This window comes from Loxodonta africana, chromosome 5 (genome assembly GCF_030014295.1).
Source record: "Loxodonta africana isolate mLoxAfr1 chromosome 5, mLoxAfr1.hap2, whole genome shotgun sequence".
Classification (NCBI taxonomy): Eukaryota; Metazoa; Chordata; class Mammalia; order Proboscidea; family Elephantidae; genus Loxodonta; species Loxodonta africana.
The window spans coordinates 47,511,462-47,526,337 of NC_087346.1; the positions used below are offsets into that span (position 1 = coordinate 47,511,462).

At 38.7% G+C, this 14,876-nt stretch overlaps 1 protein-coding gene across 2 annotated transcripts in view; it reads left to right on the forward strand.

Annotated features, from left to right (window-relative positions):
• MANBA (mannosidase beta) overlaps positions 1-14,876 on the forward strand; it is a 142,849-nt gene that overhangs the window by 50,645 nt on the left and 77,328 nt on the right. For both annotated transcript variants that reach the window (XM_003410496.4, XM_023548535.2), the window contains exons 6-7: positions 5,023-5,198; positions 6,102-6,212. In XM_003410496.4, the coding sequence (XP_003410544.2) occupies positions 5,023-5,198; positions 6,102-6,212 (287 nt within the window). The remainder of the gene's footprint in view (positions 1-5,022; positions 5,199-6,101; positions 6,213-14,876) is intronic.

Here is a 14,876-nt window from a genome sequence, read left to right on the forward strand (position 1 = left end):
ATTAGCAAATGAAAAGAAATAGCCAAGTAATATCGAAAAATTACTGATTATTTAAGACTAATTTATTTAAAAAACTACTGATTATTTACTGTATGAACCTAAACTGCATAATCCTCAATGGACTCCTGGAAGGAAGATACCTAGAAAGGGCTTTACTCCCTTTGGAAGAAGAGGAGAGGGCAAAAATATGTGGGTGTAGTGTATCTGGTGCCAACACCATGGGTGTGTAAATCTTCATATTGGGCTTTTAACTCTGCAGCCTTAATTTTTTCCCTTAGTGGTAACCAAGGGTGTTAAACTGTGTGAGCTTCAGAGGAGTGCTGGTGTGCTTGAGAACCTTCCATGTTAGAAACAAGAGAAACTGGGGAATTTTGCAGTGATCTTTGGGGATTGTGCTATTTGTCTTCCTGCCAGAGACAATTACAGACAGCTGATTCTCCTACCAAAGAGGAAGTGACAGGAACAGCAGAGAAGCCTGCCTGGCCTTGGTGCTTATGGGTTGGTAGGAGGTGCCCAGAGGGCAGAACTAATATCTTTGGGTGGAAATTAATGGAAAGCAGATTTCAATTCAGGGTAAAGAAGAATTTTATATTGAACTATTTATAACTATTTATAATAGTTCAAGACTGAATTATTTTTTACTTTTAATTTTCTGTTGATTTTTTTTTCTCATTGATGGAATGCATGCTGAATCATTGAGTGTGTCTGAATTTTTGGTGGGTCATATGGATTTTGATACGTATTATGTGGGACACATATGTCCTTCTGGCTCTGCATCACCTTCTAGATCCCTTGACAGGTGTGTACAACATACGGCACCTGAAAATGAAATATTCACGTGAAGATGGAATCATTGCAAGGAACGCAACTTACAAATAACCACAAGAACCTGGAAATGTACTTACAAGGCTTATTTTGCTGTACAGAAGCCAAAAGGGATAAAAACAAAAAACCCTTTGGTGTTGAGTCGATTCTGACTCATAGTGACCCTACAGGACAGAATAGAACTGCTCCATAGGGTTTCCAAGGAGCAGCTGGTGGATTCGAGCTGCTGACCTTTTGGTTGGCAGCCATAGCTCTTAATCACTGTGCCACCAGCACTCCAAAAGCGACAAAAGTCTTGCACAGTTACCACCTCCAGGATGCAACATCTCATACAGTACCCTGTAAAAACAGTAGTTTGCAGCACATGCCTATTTCTTCGGTTTCAAACAGTTATCTGCTGCAGCATGTACTGTCAGTGGGAAAGTAGCTTCCCAATAAACCTGAGAGGCGGAAAATGTATGTGGATGCTAAGTGTCCTGTGGGTCATGAAAGGGATAGAGTTGGCAGAAAATGGAAAGGCTATTTTGTGAGGTAGAGATATTTTTTTGTCATTAAAGGTATTTAAAGAAAGGCTACAGTGGCCTTCTGTTGGGAATTTTCTAGAGTAGAGATAAGCCAACTTTTTCTATTGAAGGTCAGATAGTCAATATTTTAGGTTTTTTGGACCATATGGCTTCTGTTGGAACTACTCAGCTGTGCTATTGCAGTGCAGGTACAACCAAAGACAATATGTAAATGAGCCAGTGTGGCTTTGTTCCAGTAAAACCTTATTTATAAAAACAGGAGGTGAGCAGATTTGGTCTAAGACCATAGTTTGCCAATCTGTGGTCAGAGGTGGACTAGGTGATTGATCAGCTTACTTCTAATTCAGAAGTTTTATAAATCTGTGCTTTTGTGGTTAAAGACTCAGCCAAAGATGTATTTGGTACTGTTCCTAGCTTGATCATTAAAACAAGTGCTCCCCCACATAATGATACCCTTGCCTACCCAACCCCAGTGCTTTGTCCCGCTTTAAAAATACTGAGTATCACTAAAACATGGTTTTAGGGATATTTTTTGGGTGAGAGGCTAAGTGTAGTACAGTCTCTGTCTGAATCCCAGATCTGCTACTTACTAGCTGTGTGAACCTGGGTGAGTTACTTAACTTCTCTGTGCCTCAGTTTTCTCATCTATAAAATGAAGATAATAATAGAATTTACCTTATAGGATTGTTGTAAGGCTTAAATAACTTAATACATGTTAATAGTGTAAAACAATGCCTGTCTCATAGTAAGTTCTCAGTAAATGTCAGTTATTATTTTTTTCTAAATAAGACAGTAAGGAAGGGCAGCAGGGGGAATATGGTAAGGAGCTAGACGTCACGTAGCTATCAAAGATTTAGGGATATTTTAGAAACTAGCCAGCTTTGGATCACATTGGAATGTGTGCTTCTGTTTAAGAACAAAAAAATTGGTAACTAAAAAATACTCGGTAATGTAAAAAAAAAAAAAAAAGTGTGGTTCTGTTAATGTATTTTACTATCTCTTATAAAAACCTGGAGGCTATGGCTGGGGAAATTGCAAAATTGGCCGGATCAGAGAAAACCTAATTCAGGGCTCACTGACTAGTGTTCTTCAGAATAACTCATTTAATAAAATGCAGCAGTTCTCTTCTTTTTATTAAATGGTGCAAATGATGAGATGTGTGATCATCTCTCTAACTGGCCTGGCGTGGTTCTGCATTAGAAATGTTGTTTATGAAGGCTTTTATACAACATACAACCCATCTTTTCTATCTTTTGCATCAGTGCCACGAATTATCAATGCCTTCCCTATTTATAGGAGAAGGATCCCTAAGATACTTCTCAACTAATAACCTTCTCCCATCTCTTCTCCATAGAGAGAGAGAGAAATTGAAGAGCTGCTTCAATTTCTAGCCACAGTCATACAAACGTAAGCGCATCCGCAGCAGTGACTGCTTTCTCCTTCCTTTCCATAGCAGTCAAGAAGGAGCCTTCCAATGTAACCAGTGTCACCGAACAATATATGTAAACCAAACCCGCCGCTGTCCAGCTGAATCCTACTCATAGTGACCCTGTAGGACAGAGGACTGCCTCATAGGGTTTCCAAGGAGCGGCTGGTGAGTTCAACTGCCGCTTTTTTGGTTAGCAGCCAAGCTCTTAACCACTGTGGACATGAGAACCTAATTTCCTGTGTAAACTTTCAACAAAAACACAATTAAAAAAATATACATATATATGTATAAAAGAATGAACCTTCTTGGATGGCTCTGACCCCCTTCCCCTCTAGCCTTTTTGGGGAACACATCTTCAATTTCTCGTACAGTGGGTCTACTTTTCTACCTGCTCTTGCCCAAGGTCTGCCTCAGTACTTTGTCTTATTTGAAAAAAAAAAAAAAAAACCCAAAATACAAATTCCAGTTCTGGAGATATTAAAAAGTATGAGTCTAAGGCAAGATGGCGGAAGGAGATTATGATGCACATGATATAAAACACAGCTTCAAACCCTCTTGAAACCATTTCTCGCCACCCCCTGACTTTACACCCAAAGTTCCATCCCTCATGGCAGCTGCTCCTCTTTTTTTCCAAAACCCTCCCCTCAGCCTTGCTCTCCCTACTTTTCGTACCCTCCTCTCCATTCCCAGATTTTCCATGTGACACTTTCCATTCCTGTGTACATAAATAGAAATTTGAAGTCTCTCTGCTTCTTTTATTTACGTCCTGGTATGTCTCCATGGTGAGGCTCCTAGTGATTTTTATAAAATGCAGATCTGATCATGTTATCCTCTTTGCTAAAAAATCCTTAATGACTCCCCATTGATTTGAAGTTATCAAACTCCACACATGGCCTAAAACGCCCAGCAAGATTGTCAGTCATGCTGCTCTCTCTTACCAGTTCCATCACTGCTCAAGTTCCTTGTTGCGTCTAGGCTCTTTCTCATTCATGGGTGTCTCACTGTCATGGCTTGAATTGTGTCCCCCCATGGCTAGGTCATGATTCCCTGTATGTATGATTGTCTACCATTTTGTCATCTGATGTGATTTCCCTATGTGTTGTAAATTCTATCAATATGGTGAGATGAGATGGATTAGTGGCAGTTATATTGATGAGATTTGTAAGATTAGATAAGGTCTTAAACCAATCTCTTTTGAGATATAAAAGAGAGAAGAGAGCAGAGAGAAACGGGGACCTTATACCACCAAGAAAGCAGTGCTAGGAGCAGAGCACGTCCTTTGGACCTGAGGTTCCTGCACTGAGATGCTCCTAGGCCAACGGAAGACTGATGATGAGAACCTTCCTCCAGAGCTGACGGAGAGAGAAAGCCTTCCCCTGGAGCTGATGCCCTGAATTTGGACTTGTAGCCTATTAGACTGTGAGAGAATAAATTTCCCTTTGTTAAAGCCATCCACTTGTGGTATTTCTGTTACAGCAGCACTAGATGACTAAGGCACTCACTCTCTCTCTCCTGCCCAGGCACTGTCTTCCTCTGCACTTAGCTAATGCCTCCTCCTGGTCTCAGCTAGATGCTGCTTTCTCATGGAGGCCTTCCCTTAGACACTGAATTACCTGTCTCTCTTCCCTGTGTATATTTTCATAGAACAACCTTTTATTTCTCCCATCTGGTAATTACCACACTGTTGTACTTGTCTATATTTCATTAGACTCCTAGTTCATGAGGACAGGGGCCATGCTTATCCTGGTACCATTTAATTCTTATCACTTAGCAAAGTACGTGGCACATAGAGGCTTCTTGGTAAATATAGTTTTTTTTTTTTTTACATTTTGACTAATCCTAATGCATATAAATTTATATCAAATTACTTGGCTTCGAAACCCTCATTGTTTTTACTTTATAAAATGGAGTAAGTGTGTATCATTCTTGGAAGATTTATATTATTTTTTCATTTGGCATTTTCCATTTGTGATCTACTTATAGGTTTTTATGACATAATTCTCACATTTTTATAGTGAAAGTAAACATAAAATATATGAATTTGGTTATTCTTTAGAATGAAGGATTCAACTCTTAAGATGAAAGAGAATCTCCAGTGAACTTTTTATCATGACCCCATTTGTGGAGAACTCACTGGTTTAGAAGTCAATTTGGTCTTATCCTCAGTGAATCCTGAGGTGTGCAAGGATAATGCTTAGCATATTTTATTTGCTATATATATTTCTTTTTCTCTTTTTGCCTTAGATAGCACTTCCCACGAGTGGAACCTTGAAATACAATCTTCTTTTGATGTTGTCAGCTCAAAGCCAGTTGGTGGTCAAGTGGTTGTAGCCATTCCTAAATTGCAAACACAGCGGACATACAGCATTGAACTTCAACCTGGGGAAAGGATTGTTGAGCTACTTGTGAAAATTGACAAGGTAAATGATGGTACTTCCTGAGGAGCACTAGATGGAAAGCAATACCTGCTCAAAAGGAATGCTTAGAAAGTGGCGACTGGGTAGGAAAGAAAAATCTTTCTCCATTTATTTTTTCATTTTCTTCCGTATTTTTAACCTCTCACATATTTCATGTATATAAGAGCAAAGAAATGATTTTCCCAAATTTTAAGAGTAGGAAAATGAAGAATATGTGATTAATTTGGTATTCTTTTCCCTTAAGAAGTCAAGTGTGTTATATTTTATTTTTTCTATAGTATTTATAGTATCTTATCACCTACAGTGTCTAAAATCCAAAATATACTCTAAGCAATATTTTTAAATAACAGTGATTATTTTTGGTGCTTGTTAACTATTTTTAATATTAATTATTTGGTGCTTTTTCTACATGCAGAATTCGAATTCTAAACTCATGATCTTTCATGGATAGGGGTGGGATAGATTTTACCTTTCCCTTTTGATTAATCATTGCTGTGAACTGAAAAGAATGGAGCATATCAACATTCAGTAACTGTTCAGAACTTAAAACAACTTCTGATCTTGGCTTGAAAGAAGAGTCAGCCTCGAAGTCATTAAGAATGTAGAATAAAACTAAGCTCAGAGTGTTGGACATAGGAACAGTTATTTTTCTGAACACTCATGTTATTCCTTCCCTTCTCTCTTTGGTATATTAATCCATACTAAACTCATAGCATGTTGATTTTTAAATATTATCTATAGATTGGTATGATGAGGCATATTATGGGTAAGGCGATTGATACTGTTTTAAAACTCAGAATTTCTGGGCTTGTCTACATGAGAAATTGACATAAGTGTCTGAATCATTGTATTGTTTTGCTGAAAATACACCACAGATTACTTAGAATGACTTATGTTTATTAACAGAATATTTCTGTGGAAAACTGGTGGCCTCACGGACATGGAAATCAGATGGGGTACAACATGACAATTCTTTTTAAACTGGACGGAGACCTGAATATTGAAAAATCAGCTAAAGTAAGTGAATATTTTAAAATATTTTGTTAAAAAATTGAGTTTGTTGTTACAATAGCAGTACAGATTTTTGTAGATAATGGAAAAAACAACAAAACTCATAACTCCATTATTCAGAGATAACTGCTATTAACAGTTATATGTATTCAAAATCTTATGTATTTGTGTTGTGTGTATTTATATTTTAAAATGTAATCTTACCTGCCATCAAATGGAAGCCAAATTACTTAATTCTTACTTTGCTTCTTTTTACTTGTATTACAGTCATTACTCACATCTCTCTGAGATTTGCTCACTAATCTGAAGGGGTCAGGATCCCATCAAGGATTGACACATTGTATTTGGTCCTTACCTCTGTTTTTTTTTTTTCTCTTTAGGGTTTTTTAACCTGCAACTCCCCCATCATTTTTGTTCTTTGATTTTGTTTTTACAACATTGACTTTGTAGAGTCTAGGCCAATTTTTGTAGACTGTCCCACATTCTGGACATGTTTGATTATTTCCTAGTGGTGTCCTTTCACTTGTTCCTTTCTCTCTGTCGAGGAAACTGTTTTCTACTGAAATGTTGTCCTGGCTCCTTTAATAAGCCTAATTTGCATTCAAACCATTACTGTGTGAATAACAAGTGACTCCTATCCACTCTTTAAACAAAAGCTGTGGCTGAAAAGTGAGATGTTTTCCTTTTACAGTAATACGACAATAATAATAACGTATTTTTTTACCCTCAGCACTAATCCTGACTGCCTGTTGCTTGGTTTGGTCCCCTCTACCACACACATTCTCCTGGGGTTGTGAGACGCCACAAAGACCCACCAGTGAAGGCCTGTTGGGGCCCACCATTTATCACAAGTGACTCCAGGAGCTGCTCAGGCAAAAGAGCTTGGGATTCCGGGAACTGGGGAGAGCCCTGCCTCCCAGGAAGTGGCTGAGCCTGGGAACAGAGATGGGAGGACTATAAACTATGTTGCTGTAGAGTCGATTCCGATTCATAGCAGCCCTATAGGTCAGAGTAGAATGGCCTCATAGGGTTTCCAAGGCTGTAATCTTTATGGAAGCAGACTGCCACATTTTTCTCGCACAAAGCAGCTGGTAGGTTCGAACCACTGACCTTTCAGTAGCAGCCGAGCACTTAACCACTGTGCCACCAGGGTTCCTGGAGGATGTATAGGATATGTGAATTTCATGGCAAACAAAGGCTGTGATAGGTCTTAGATTACCTTTGCTCCTTTAGCAGATATTTATTGAGCATCTAGTATGTGCAAGGCAAGATGGTGTGCTAAGGATTTAGTTATAAACAAAAGAGACACTATCTTTGTCCACATGGAATTTACAGCCTACTAGGTGAGACAGACAGCAAACAAGTAATTGTACCAAAATGACAGGCAGTCTTTACTTTGCAGGGTACCGTGTTAACTGGAACGTGTGCACGTTGGAACTGTGCCCTTGCTTTACGTGGTTTCAATATGCGTGAGTTTCAGTTAATACCAACAAACAAACACCCAAGCCTATTGCTGTAGCATTAATTTCCACTCATAGTGACCTTATAGGACAGAGTAGAACTACCCATAGGGTTTCCAAGACTGTGATCTTTACAGAAGCAGACAGCTATATCTTTCTCTTGTGGAGTGGCTGGTGAGTTTGAACCATTGACCTTTCAGTTAGCAGCCAAATGCTTAAGCACTGTGTCACTAGGGCTCCTTTCAGTTAGTACTGTGCAAAGCAAGGACTTAATTACAATTGCCATTATTGCCACAAAGGAAGTACTAATTATAATGAGAGAATACAATGATGTTAGTAGGCATGTAATAAATGTTAGGTGAATAGAGAGATTAAGCATACCGCATTAATTATATACATGCAATAGAAGTAAGTTCATTTGTGGCTGTCATTTGATGGGCCCCAAATATCCATTTAAGCAAATTTGTTCATAATTAAGTGCTGAGAATTGAGATTCATCTGTGAATTAATTTGTATATCCATGTCCCTTCTTCTTCCAGAAGGGACTTCAGGTGACTGTGAGAGAGATATCACTCATTCTGTTTCCCTTTCTTGTCTTTCTTGACAGAAAGATCAGAGCTAAATATTAGAGTAAATTTTTTTCAAAACAAGATAGGCTTTATTTATTAACAGGTAGCAAATAGAATTAACACATAAATAAACTAAGAGTTCACTGGGGTTTATAAAATAGGAAACTATATTTAGTTCTGAAATTAATTATATATTGAGAGAAGAATATCAAGGAGGAAAACCAAGGTGTCCTAAGAACTGCCAGATAGACAGTGACAAAGCAACAATAAAATGAGTATGGCTGCATATGGTACTGCCAATGACTGAAACATGAGTTGGTGTATAAGTGAAACGTTAGAGTGAATATGTGGTGTTTTAGTTTTCCAGTTTCCCAAACTACTAAATCCTTACTTTTGAAATTAAAAATTGTTAGTTGGCTAACTTGCCTATGTTAATTATGATTTTCTTAGGCAAAATTTAAATTTCGTTTTTATTTTATAGCTTGGGCAAACATACTGAGTAGTGGAGAAGGCTGGACCTCATTAAAAAAAAAAAATTAAAAAAAGGCTCATCTTAATCCACAGTGTGGATAATTTGCCCACAGATGATCAAGAATTTTTCCATGTGATGATGTGAGAAAAGAGTCTAAGCTGCACAGTTTACCATCATCCAAAAGGCTTTAAGAGTGTATTTTGTTTGAGCACAGTAAGTCCATAAGTGGGCAAAGTGGGTGCATGGTTTTCCTTCTTATTAGTATTCAAAGTAAGTGAAAAGCAGTGGATGGGGCAACTTTCTGGCAAGTTTCACATTGTCCTGCTACAACATTGTCTTGAATTTAGCAAATGACATACGTTGTTGTTGTTGTTAGGTACCGTCAAGTCTATTTTCAACTTGTCACAACCCCATGTGACACAGTAGAACTGCCCTGTTGGGCTTCCTACGCTGTAATTTTTATGGAAGCAGATCACCAGGTCTTTCCCAGGTGGAGCTACTGGGTGGGTTCGAACCCCAGCCTTTTAGTTAGCAGCTGAATGCTTAACCATTGCACCACGAGGGCTCCTTAAATGACATATAAAGCAGCAGGATAATCAGAATCCTTCAAGGAAATTATGTGCTATTTCTAATAACATGAGTACAAAACTTGTTCCTCCTCACTGAGATTGGGTGCATATGTAATGGATGAGAGTCTGAAAAGCAAGGCAAATGATAGGTTAACTCCAAGACCTCCTATTGTGCTTGATAATGTACTTGAGTTCTGCTTTTAGAATTAAAACATCTGATAGGTCATTTGTATGTCAAACTGTCATGTTAAAGATACTTTAAAAATTCTGTAGTCAAATCAGGACTGGCATTGGGGCTATCTGGAGAGGACATTAGGGAAAACTAGCCCCTGTTCTCTAAGCAATAGTCTCAAAGTTCCTCTTGTAAAGAACCAGTCCCCCCATGCCTCATCCCCATTCATCAAAGCCAGATATTTTTATAAAATAGATAAAAATAAGTTTTTTTTTTCCTAATGGCCTAACCATCTATTCTAAATCTATTATAATCTACAGTAACCTCAGCTAGAAGATATTGAAAACAAAGATTGACTCTAGTGTAAAGAAATGAGTAGGTCCTGCCCAGTTTGGGATATAGCACTATGAATCAGAAAGAGATGCCCTTTGATATTTATTAGCTATAGGGTATTTCTTAATCCTTCGAATGCCATTTCCTCGTATGTAAAATGGGGACAGTGAAAATGATGTAACATGGGGCTGGCTTATAATAGTAACAGTGTATGGCATGTAGTAATGATGTTAATCCCTTTCATAAATTTCTTCCTTCTCCCAGCATCAACCTTTGGTGTTTATAAGTGGCTGGGGTTGCACTTTGGTGTCAACTCTCACTTTTGGCATTCACTCTTCTGTGGGCTGGCCACCATTGCTAAGTTTAGGCATATAAAGATAAGTAAGACCCAGTCCATGCCCTTCAGGTGCTCATTCTTTTTTTTAACTTGTTCAATCATGCAGAATATTTTCTGAGAGATTGTGAGTGAATGTGTGTGTGATTGTGTGTGTGTTGCCGCAGTATACACAGGGAGAACATCCTGAAGCTCTCTAAAGGGCCAAAGCATTTGCTCTGACTTTAACCCAGGGGACGTGTACTCTAATATATGTTGAAATTGTTGTATGTTGCCTTTAAGAAAGTCTAAAAAATAATGAGTCATTCCAACTTACCACAGAGAAAGAAGAGGGATTTCTGTGTTTTTCTATTTGTGGGAAAGAATTCTTCTTCATGCAGGCTAACAGGGTTACATTATTGTTCTTTACACATAAAGCAACCATCCTTTGAATTGACCAACAACAGGAAATGTATTGCCACACTCTGTGTGTTAATACATGTGTGTGAAATGGCTGTGGCTGCAATAGAGTGTTATTTTTGAGGTTGATTTCACTCAGTAAGTGCTTAGAGAATACCTCCTGTGTTTAAGCCACTTTGCTAGGACTTGGTGATAAAACAGTGAAAAAGACCCTGTTTCCATCTCCCTCTGTGACCTTAATAGAGCTAAAAAGCTGACTGGGAAGTGAAATAATTAAACAAGTGATTGCAATAAAATGTGATAAGCCCTCAGGGGAAAATACCGTGCCATGGGAGCACAGAGAGGGGCAATCTGGGAAGATTCTTAGAGAAGGTGATGCCTGTGCCCTGGCATAAGTAGAATATTTTTAGGCAACATAGCAAAGATGCAGAGAGAAAAGAACATGGGAAGACCCAGGGATGTGAGGGAATATGGTGTGTTTATGGTAAGGAAAGACATTTCAGTGTGGCTACATTCGAGTTTGAAGTAGAAGAACAAGAGATGATATTGTAAAGGTAGGTTAGGGCAAGATCATGCAGGGGCTTGTAAACCATATGAAGGAACTAGAGCTGTCCCGAGGGTAGTGGGAATTCTTTAAGGAGAGAGCAATGATCATATTTGTGTTTTACAAAGATTGTGTGGATCACATTGAAAGAATGACAAGAGTGGAGGCCAATTAGAAGACTAGCAATAATTCAGGCACAAGATTATGATTGCTTAGCTTACAGCATTTCTGAGGAAATAGATTTCAAAGTGATTTGGGAGGTAACAGCGTCAGGATTGATGATGTATAGATAGAAAAGAACAATGAGCCAAGAATGGTTCCTAAGTTGGTGGTTTGGGCCACTGAACAGATGAGAGTTCTGTTCTTTGAGTTAAAATATTCAGAAAAGAAGAGCAGGTTTTGAGGATGGGGAAGGGTGGAAATTATTTCAGTGTTAGATGTATTTTATGTGGAGTGATTGAAAGATATCCAAGGAATAATATTGGATAGACATTTCATTGTGTAAGCCTGGAGCTTAGGAATTAGACCTGGGTTAAAGATTAGATGTGTAAATCAGCAGAATATAGATGATAATTGTAACCATGGTAGGGGAGGAGCCACCTCTACAAAGAGGAGGGGTAGGACAGAACCACAGAGAATCATAATAAGTAAGGATGGGAGGAGAAAACATCCCGTAGAGACATCTGAGAAGGAATGGTGAAAGAGGTGGGGATAAGCCAGTTTGAGTATGGAATCACAGAAGCTAGAGGGGGAGAGTATTTTAAGAAGGAGGAAGTGTACAAAGAGTGTTAAATGATGCAGAGAGCTCAAGTTAGAAAAGGATTGAAAAAGATCTCTCATATATGGCAAGAAGATCACTGGTGACCTTGACTCAAATAGAAATGAGATTGTAGTGGGTCAAAGAATGACTGAAAGGTGAAGGAGTAGAAACAGTGAGGGTAGGCAACACTTCAAAAATGTTTAAATGAGAAACACACCAATGCCAGGTGGTAATAGATGTCAGTCAGAGTCAGGAGACTGGCTACATACAGGGAACTCAGCAAATAAGTCAATATATTGAAGTAATTGAAGCCAACCCAACTTTTACACTGATGGAGAAAGATGGCATATATATAGAAAGGGGTAAAGCTAAAATAGATTGGAATCAAATAGTGCAAACTCATGATTTTCAGGCTATGTAGACAGATATAAAAATAAACATGGGTACCATACATGTTTATGTGTGTGCCTGTGCACACATGCATGCATGCACATGGGCACGTGTACACACACACACACACACACACACACACACACACACATTTCCTAGCTCTGTTCACTGAAAGGGCTTGGGAACATTGACTCTCTGGTAGCAGTAAACACAGCTAGTGCCCAGATCTTGGTTTTAAAAACCACTCTCTCTTAAAAGGAATCAAGGCTCTTTGGAGAAATGACTGCCTCCAGGGCTGGAGCCTACAATTTTGCTGCGCCGAAAAGTAAGGGGGGTCTTGAGAATGATGGGACACATCAGAAGGACACAGGAGCTAGTTTAAGGAACTCCTGCTGGCCAAATCTGGAAGAATCTGAACATCAAAATAAATCATAGCAGTAAAAGGTTTATAACCTGTTGAACATAAGGTTATTGTTGTTGTTAAGTGCCTTTGAGTTGGTACATAGCGACCCTACGTACAACAGAACGAAATACTGCCCAGTCCTGCACCATCCTCACAATCATTGTTATGCTTGAGCCCATTGTTGCAGCCACTGTGTCAATCCATCTCCTTGAGGATCTTCCTCTTTTTCATGACCCTCTACCATGCTTGATGTCCTTCTCCAGGCACTAGTCCTCTTGATAACATGTCCAAAGTATGTGAGACGAAGTTTTTCCATCCTTGCTTCTAACGAGCACTCTGGCTCTACTTCTTCCAGGACAGATTTGTTCATTCTTCTGGCAATCCATGGTATTCACCAACACCGTAATTCAAAGGCATCAATTTTTCTTTGGTCTTCCTTATTCATTATCCAGCCTTCACATGCATATGAGGTGATTGAAAACATCACGGCTTGGGTCAGGCACACCTTAGTCCTTAAAGTGATATCTTTGCTTTTCAACACTTTAAGGAGATCTTTTGCAGCAGATTTGCCCAATGCAGTATGTTGTTTGATTTCATGACTGCTGCTTCCATGGGTGTTGACTGTAAGTCCAAGTAAAATGAAATCCTTTACAACTTCAATATTTTCTCTGTTTATCATGATGTTGCTTCTTGGTTCCAGTTGTGAGGATGTTACCGCAAATCGCGGATTTGAGCCAACTGCTGCAAAGCCAATACTGAGACAGGAGGAGGTAAGCAGCAAGAGGGCTTTATTGAATACCAGTGTCCAAGAGACAGAGGGGGTTGAATTTCTCCCAAATTCTGTCTAATTCTAAAGGGCTAATGGGAGGGTTTTATAGGGGAAAGGTCAGGGTTACCCAATGTTTTTAAGCATGTAGCCCACAGATGGTCTTATACATCACAAAACAACTATAAGAAACTCTTTATTAAACTAACGATATGTATGTCAGACATCTGGTCTCTAATCTGTATGTTTGTAACAGGCTGAAAAAACTTACGTAAGAATCTCTTGGCTAGTAAGTAGAACTGCTTTGCCAAGTCCACTCTAACTGAGATAAGGAGCAAGAAAGAAATTTGCAGATCAAAAGCACCAGGCAGCCTTTCTAGCTGCCGTCTTGCAGGCTGAAGGCCACTTCTCAAGAGAACAAAGAAGAGAAGCAAGACCAAGGCCACAGGAGCTGAGAAAGCTCTGCACCCCTTTGGAAGAGACCAGTGTAGCTGGTGCACTAAAAAATGCTTAGGGATTACCTAGAACATCGTTATGGCATTAGTTATGTCAAGCTCTCAATCACCCATTTTGAATAGGAGCAAACATGTTGTAAGTTATTAGGGTCACAGGACATTTTCAATTTTGAGATGCCAGTAGGTCTAATTGAGGGGAATTTCAGGACTAAAATTAAGTGCTCTATAATCAAATTTTTTTTTTTTTGTTTAAAAACTTACTGAAATTACTTCTACTCTCGTGGTAACATTTGACTTCTGTTTAAGTTTACCATTTGCAAAACAAAGCTCAGTCATGCTTGTTATGTTAAGAGTGGAACAGACTGCTCAGCCATATCTTGAACAGAACGTGTGCCATTTTTCAAAGACCAGAGATTAATCAGAGATTAATCACAGCTTATACAGCTATACTAAAACAAACTAGAAAATATATTTCCCCTACTTTAATATTAAAACACTAAAGAAAATGTATTTTCTCTACTTCAAGGATTTTTGTTTTCTTTATGTTGAGGTGTAATCTATACAAAAGGCTGTGGTCTTTGATTTTCATCGGTGTTTCAAGTCCTCTTAATTTTCAGGAAGCAAGGTCATGTTATCTGCACAACACAGGTTGTTCCAATCCTGATACCCCATTCTTTTTCATATAGTCCAACTGCTGGCATTATTTGCTGAGCATACAGATTGAATAAGTATGGTGAAAGGATACAACCTGATGCACACTTTTTTTAACTTTAAACCATGCAGTATCCCCTTGTTCTGTTGGAACAACTGCCTCTTGGTCTAAGTACAGGTTCCTTATGAGCACAACTAAGTGTTCTGAAATTTCTATTCTTGGCAACGTTGTCCAAAATTTGTTATGATCTGCACAGTCGAATGCCTTTGCATGGTCAGTAAAACACAGGTAAACGTCTTTGTGGTATTCTCTACTTTTAGCTAAGAGCCATGTGACATTAGCAGTTACAGCCGTTGTTCCATGTCCTCTTCTGAATCTGGATTGAATTTCTG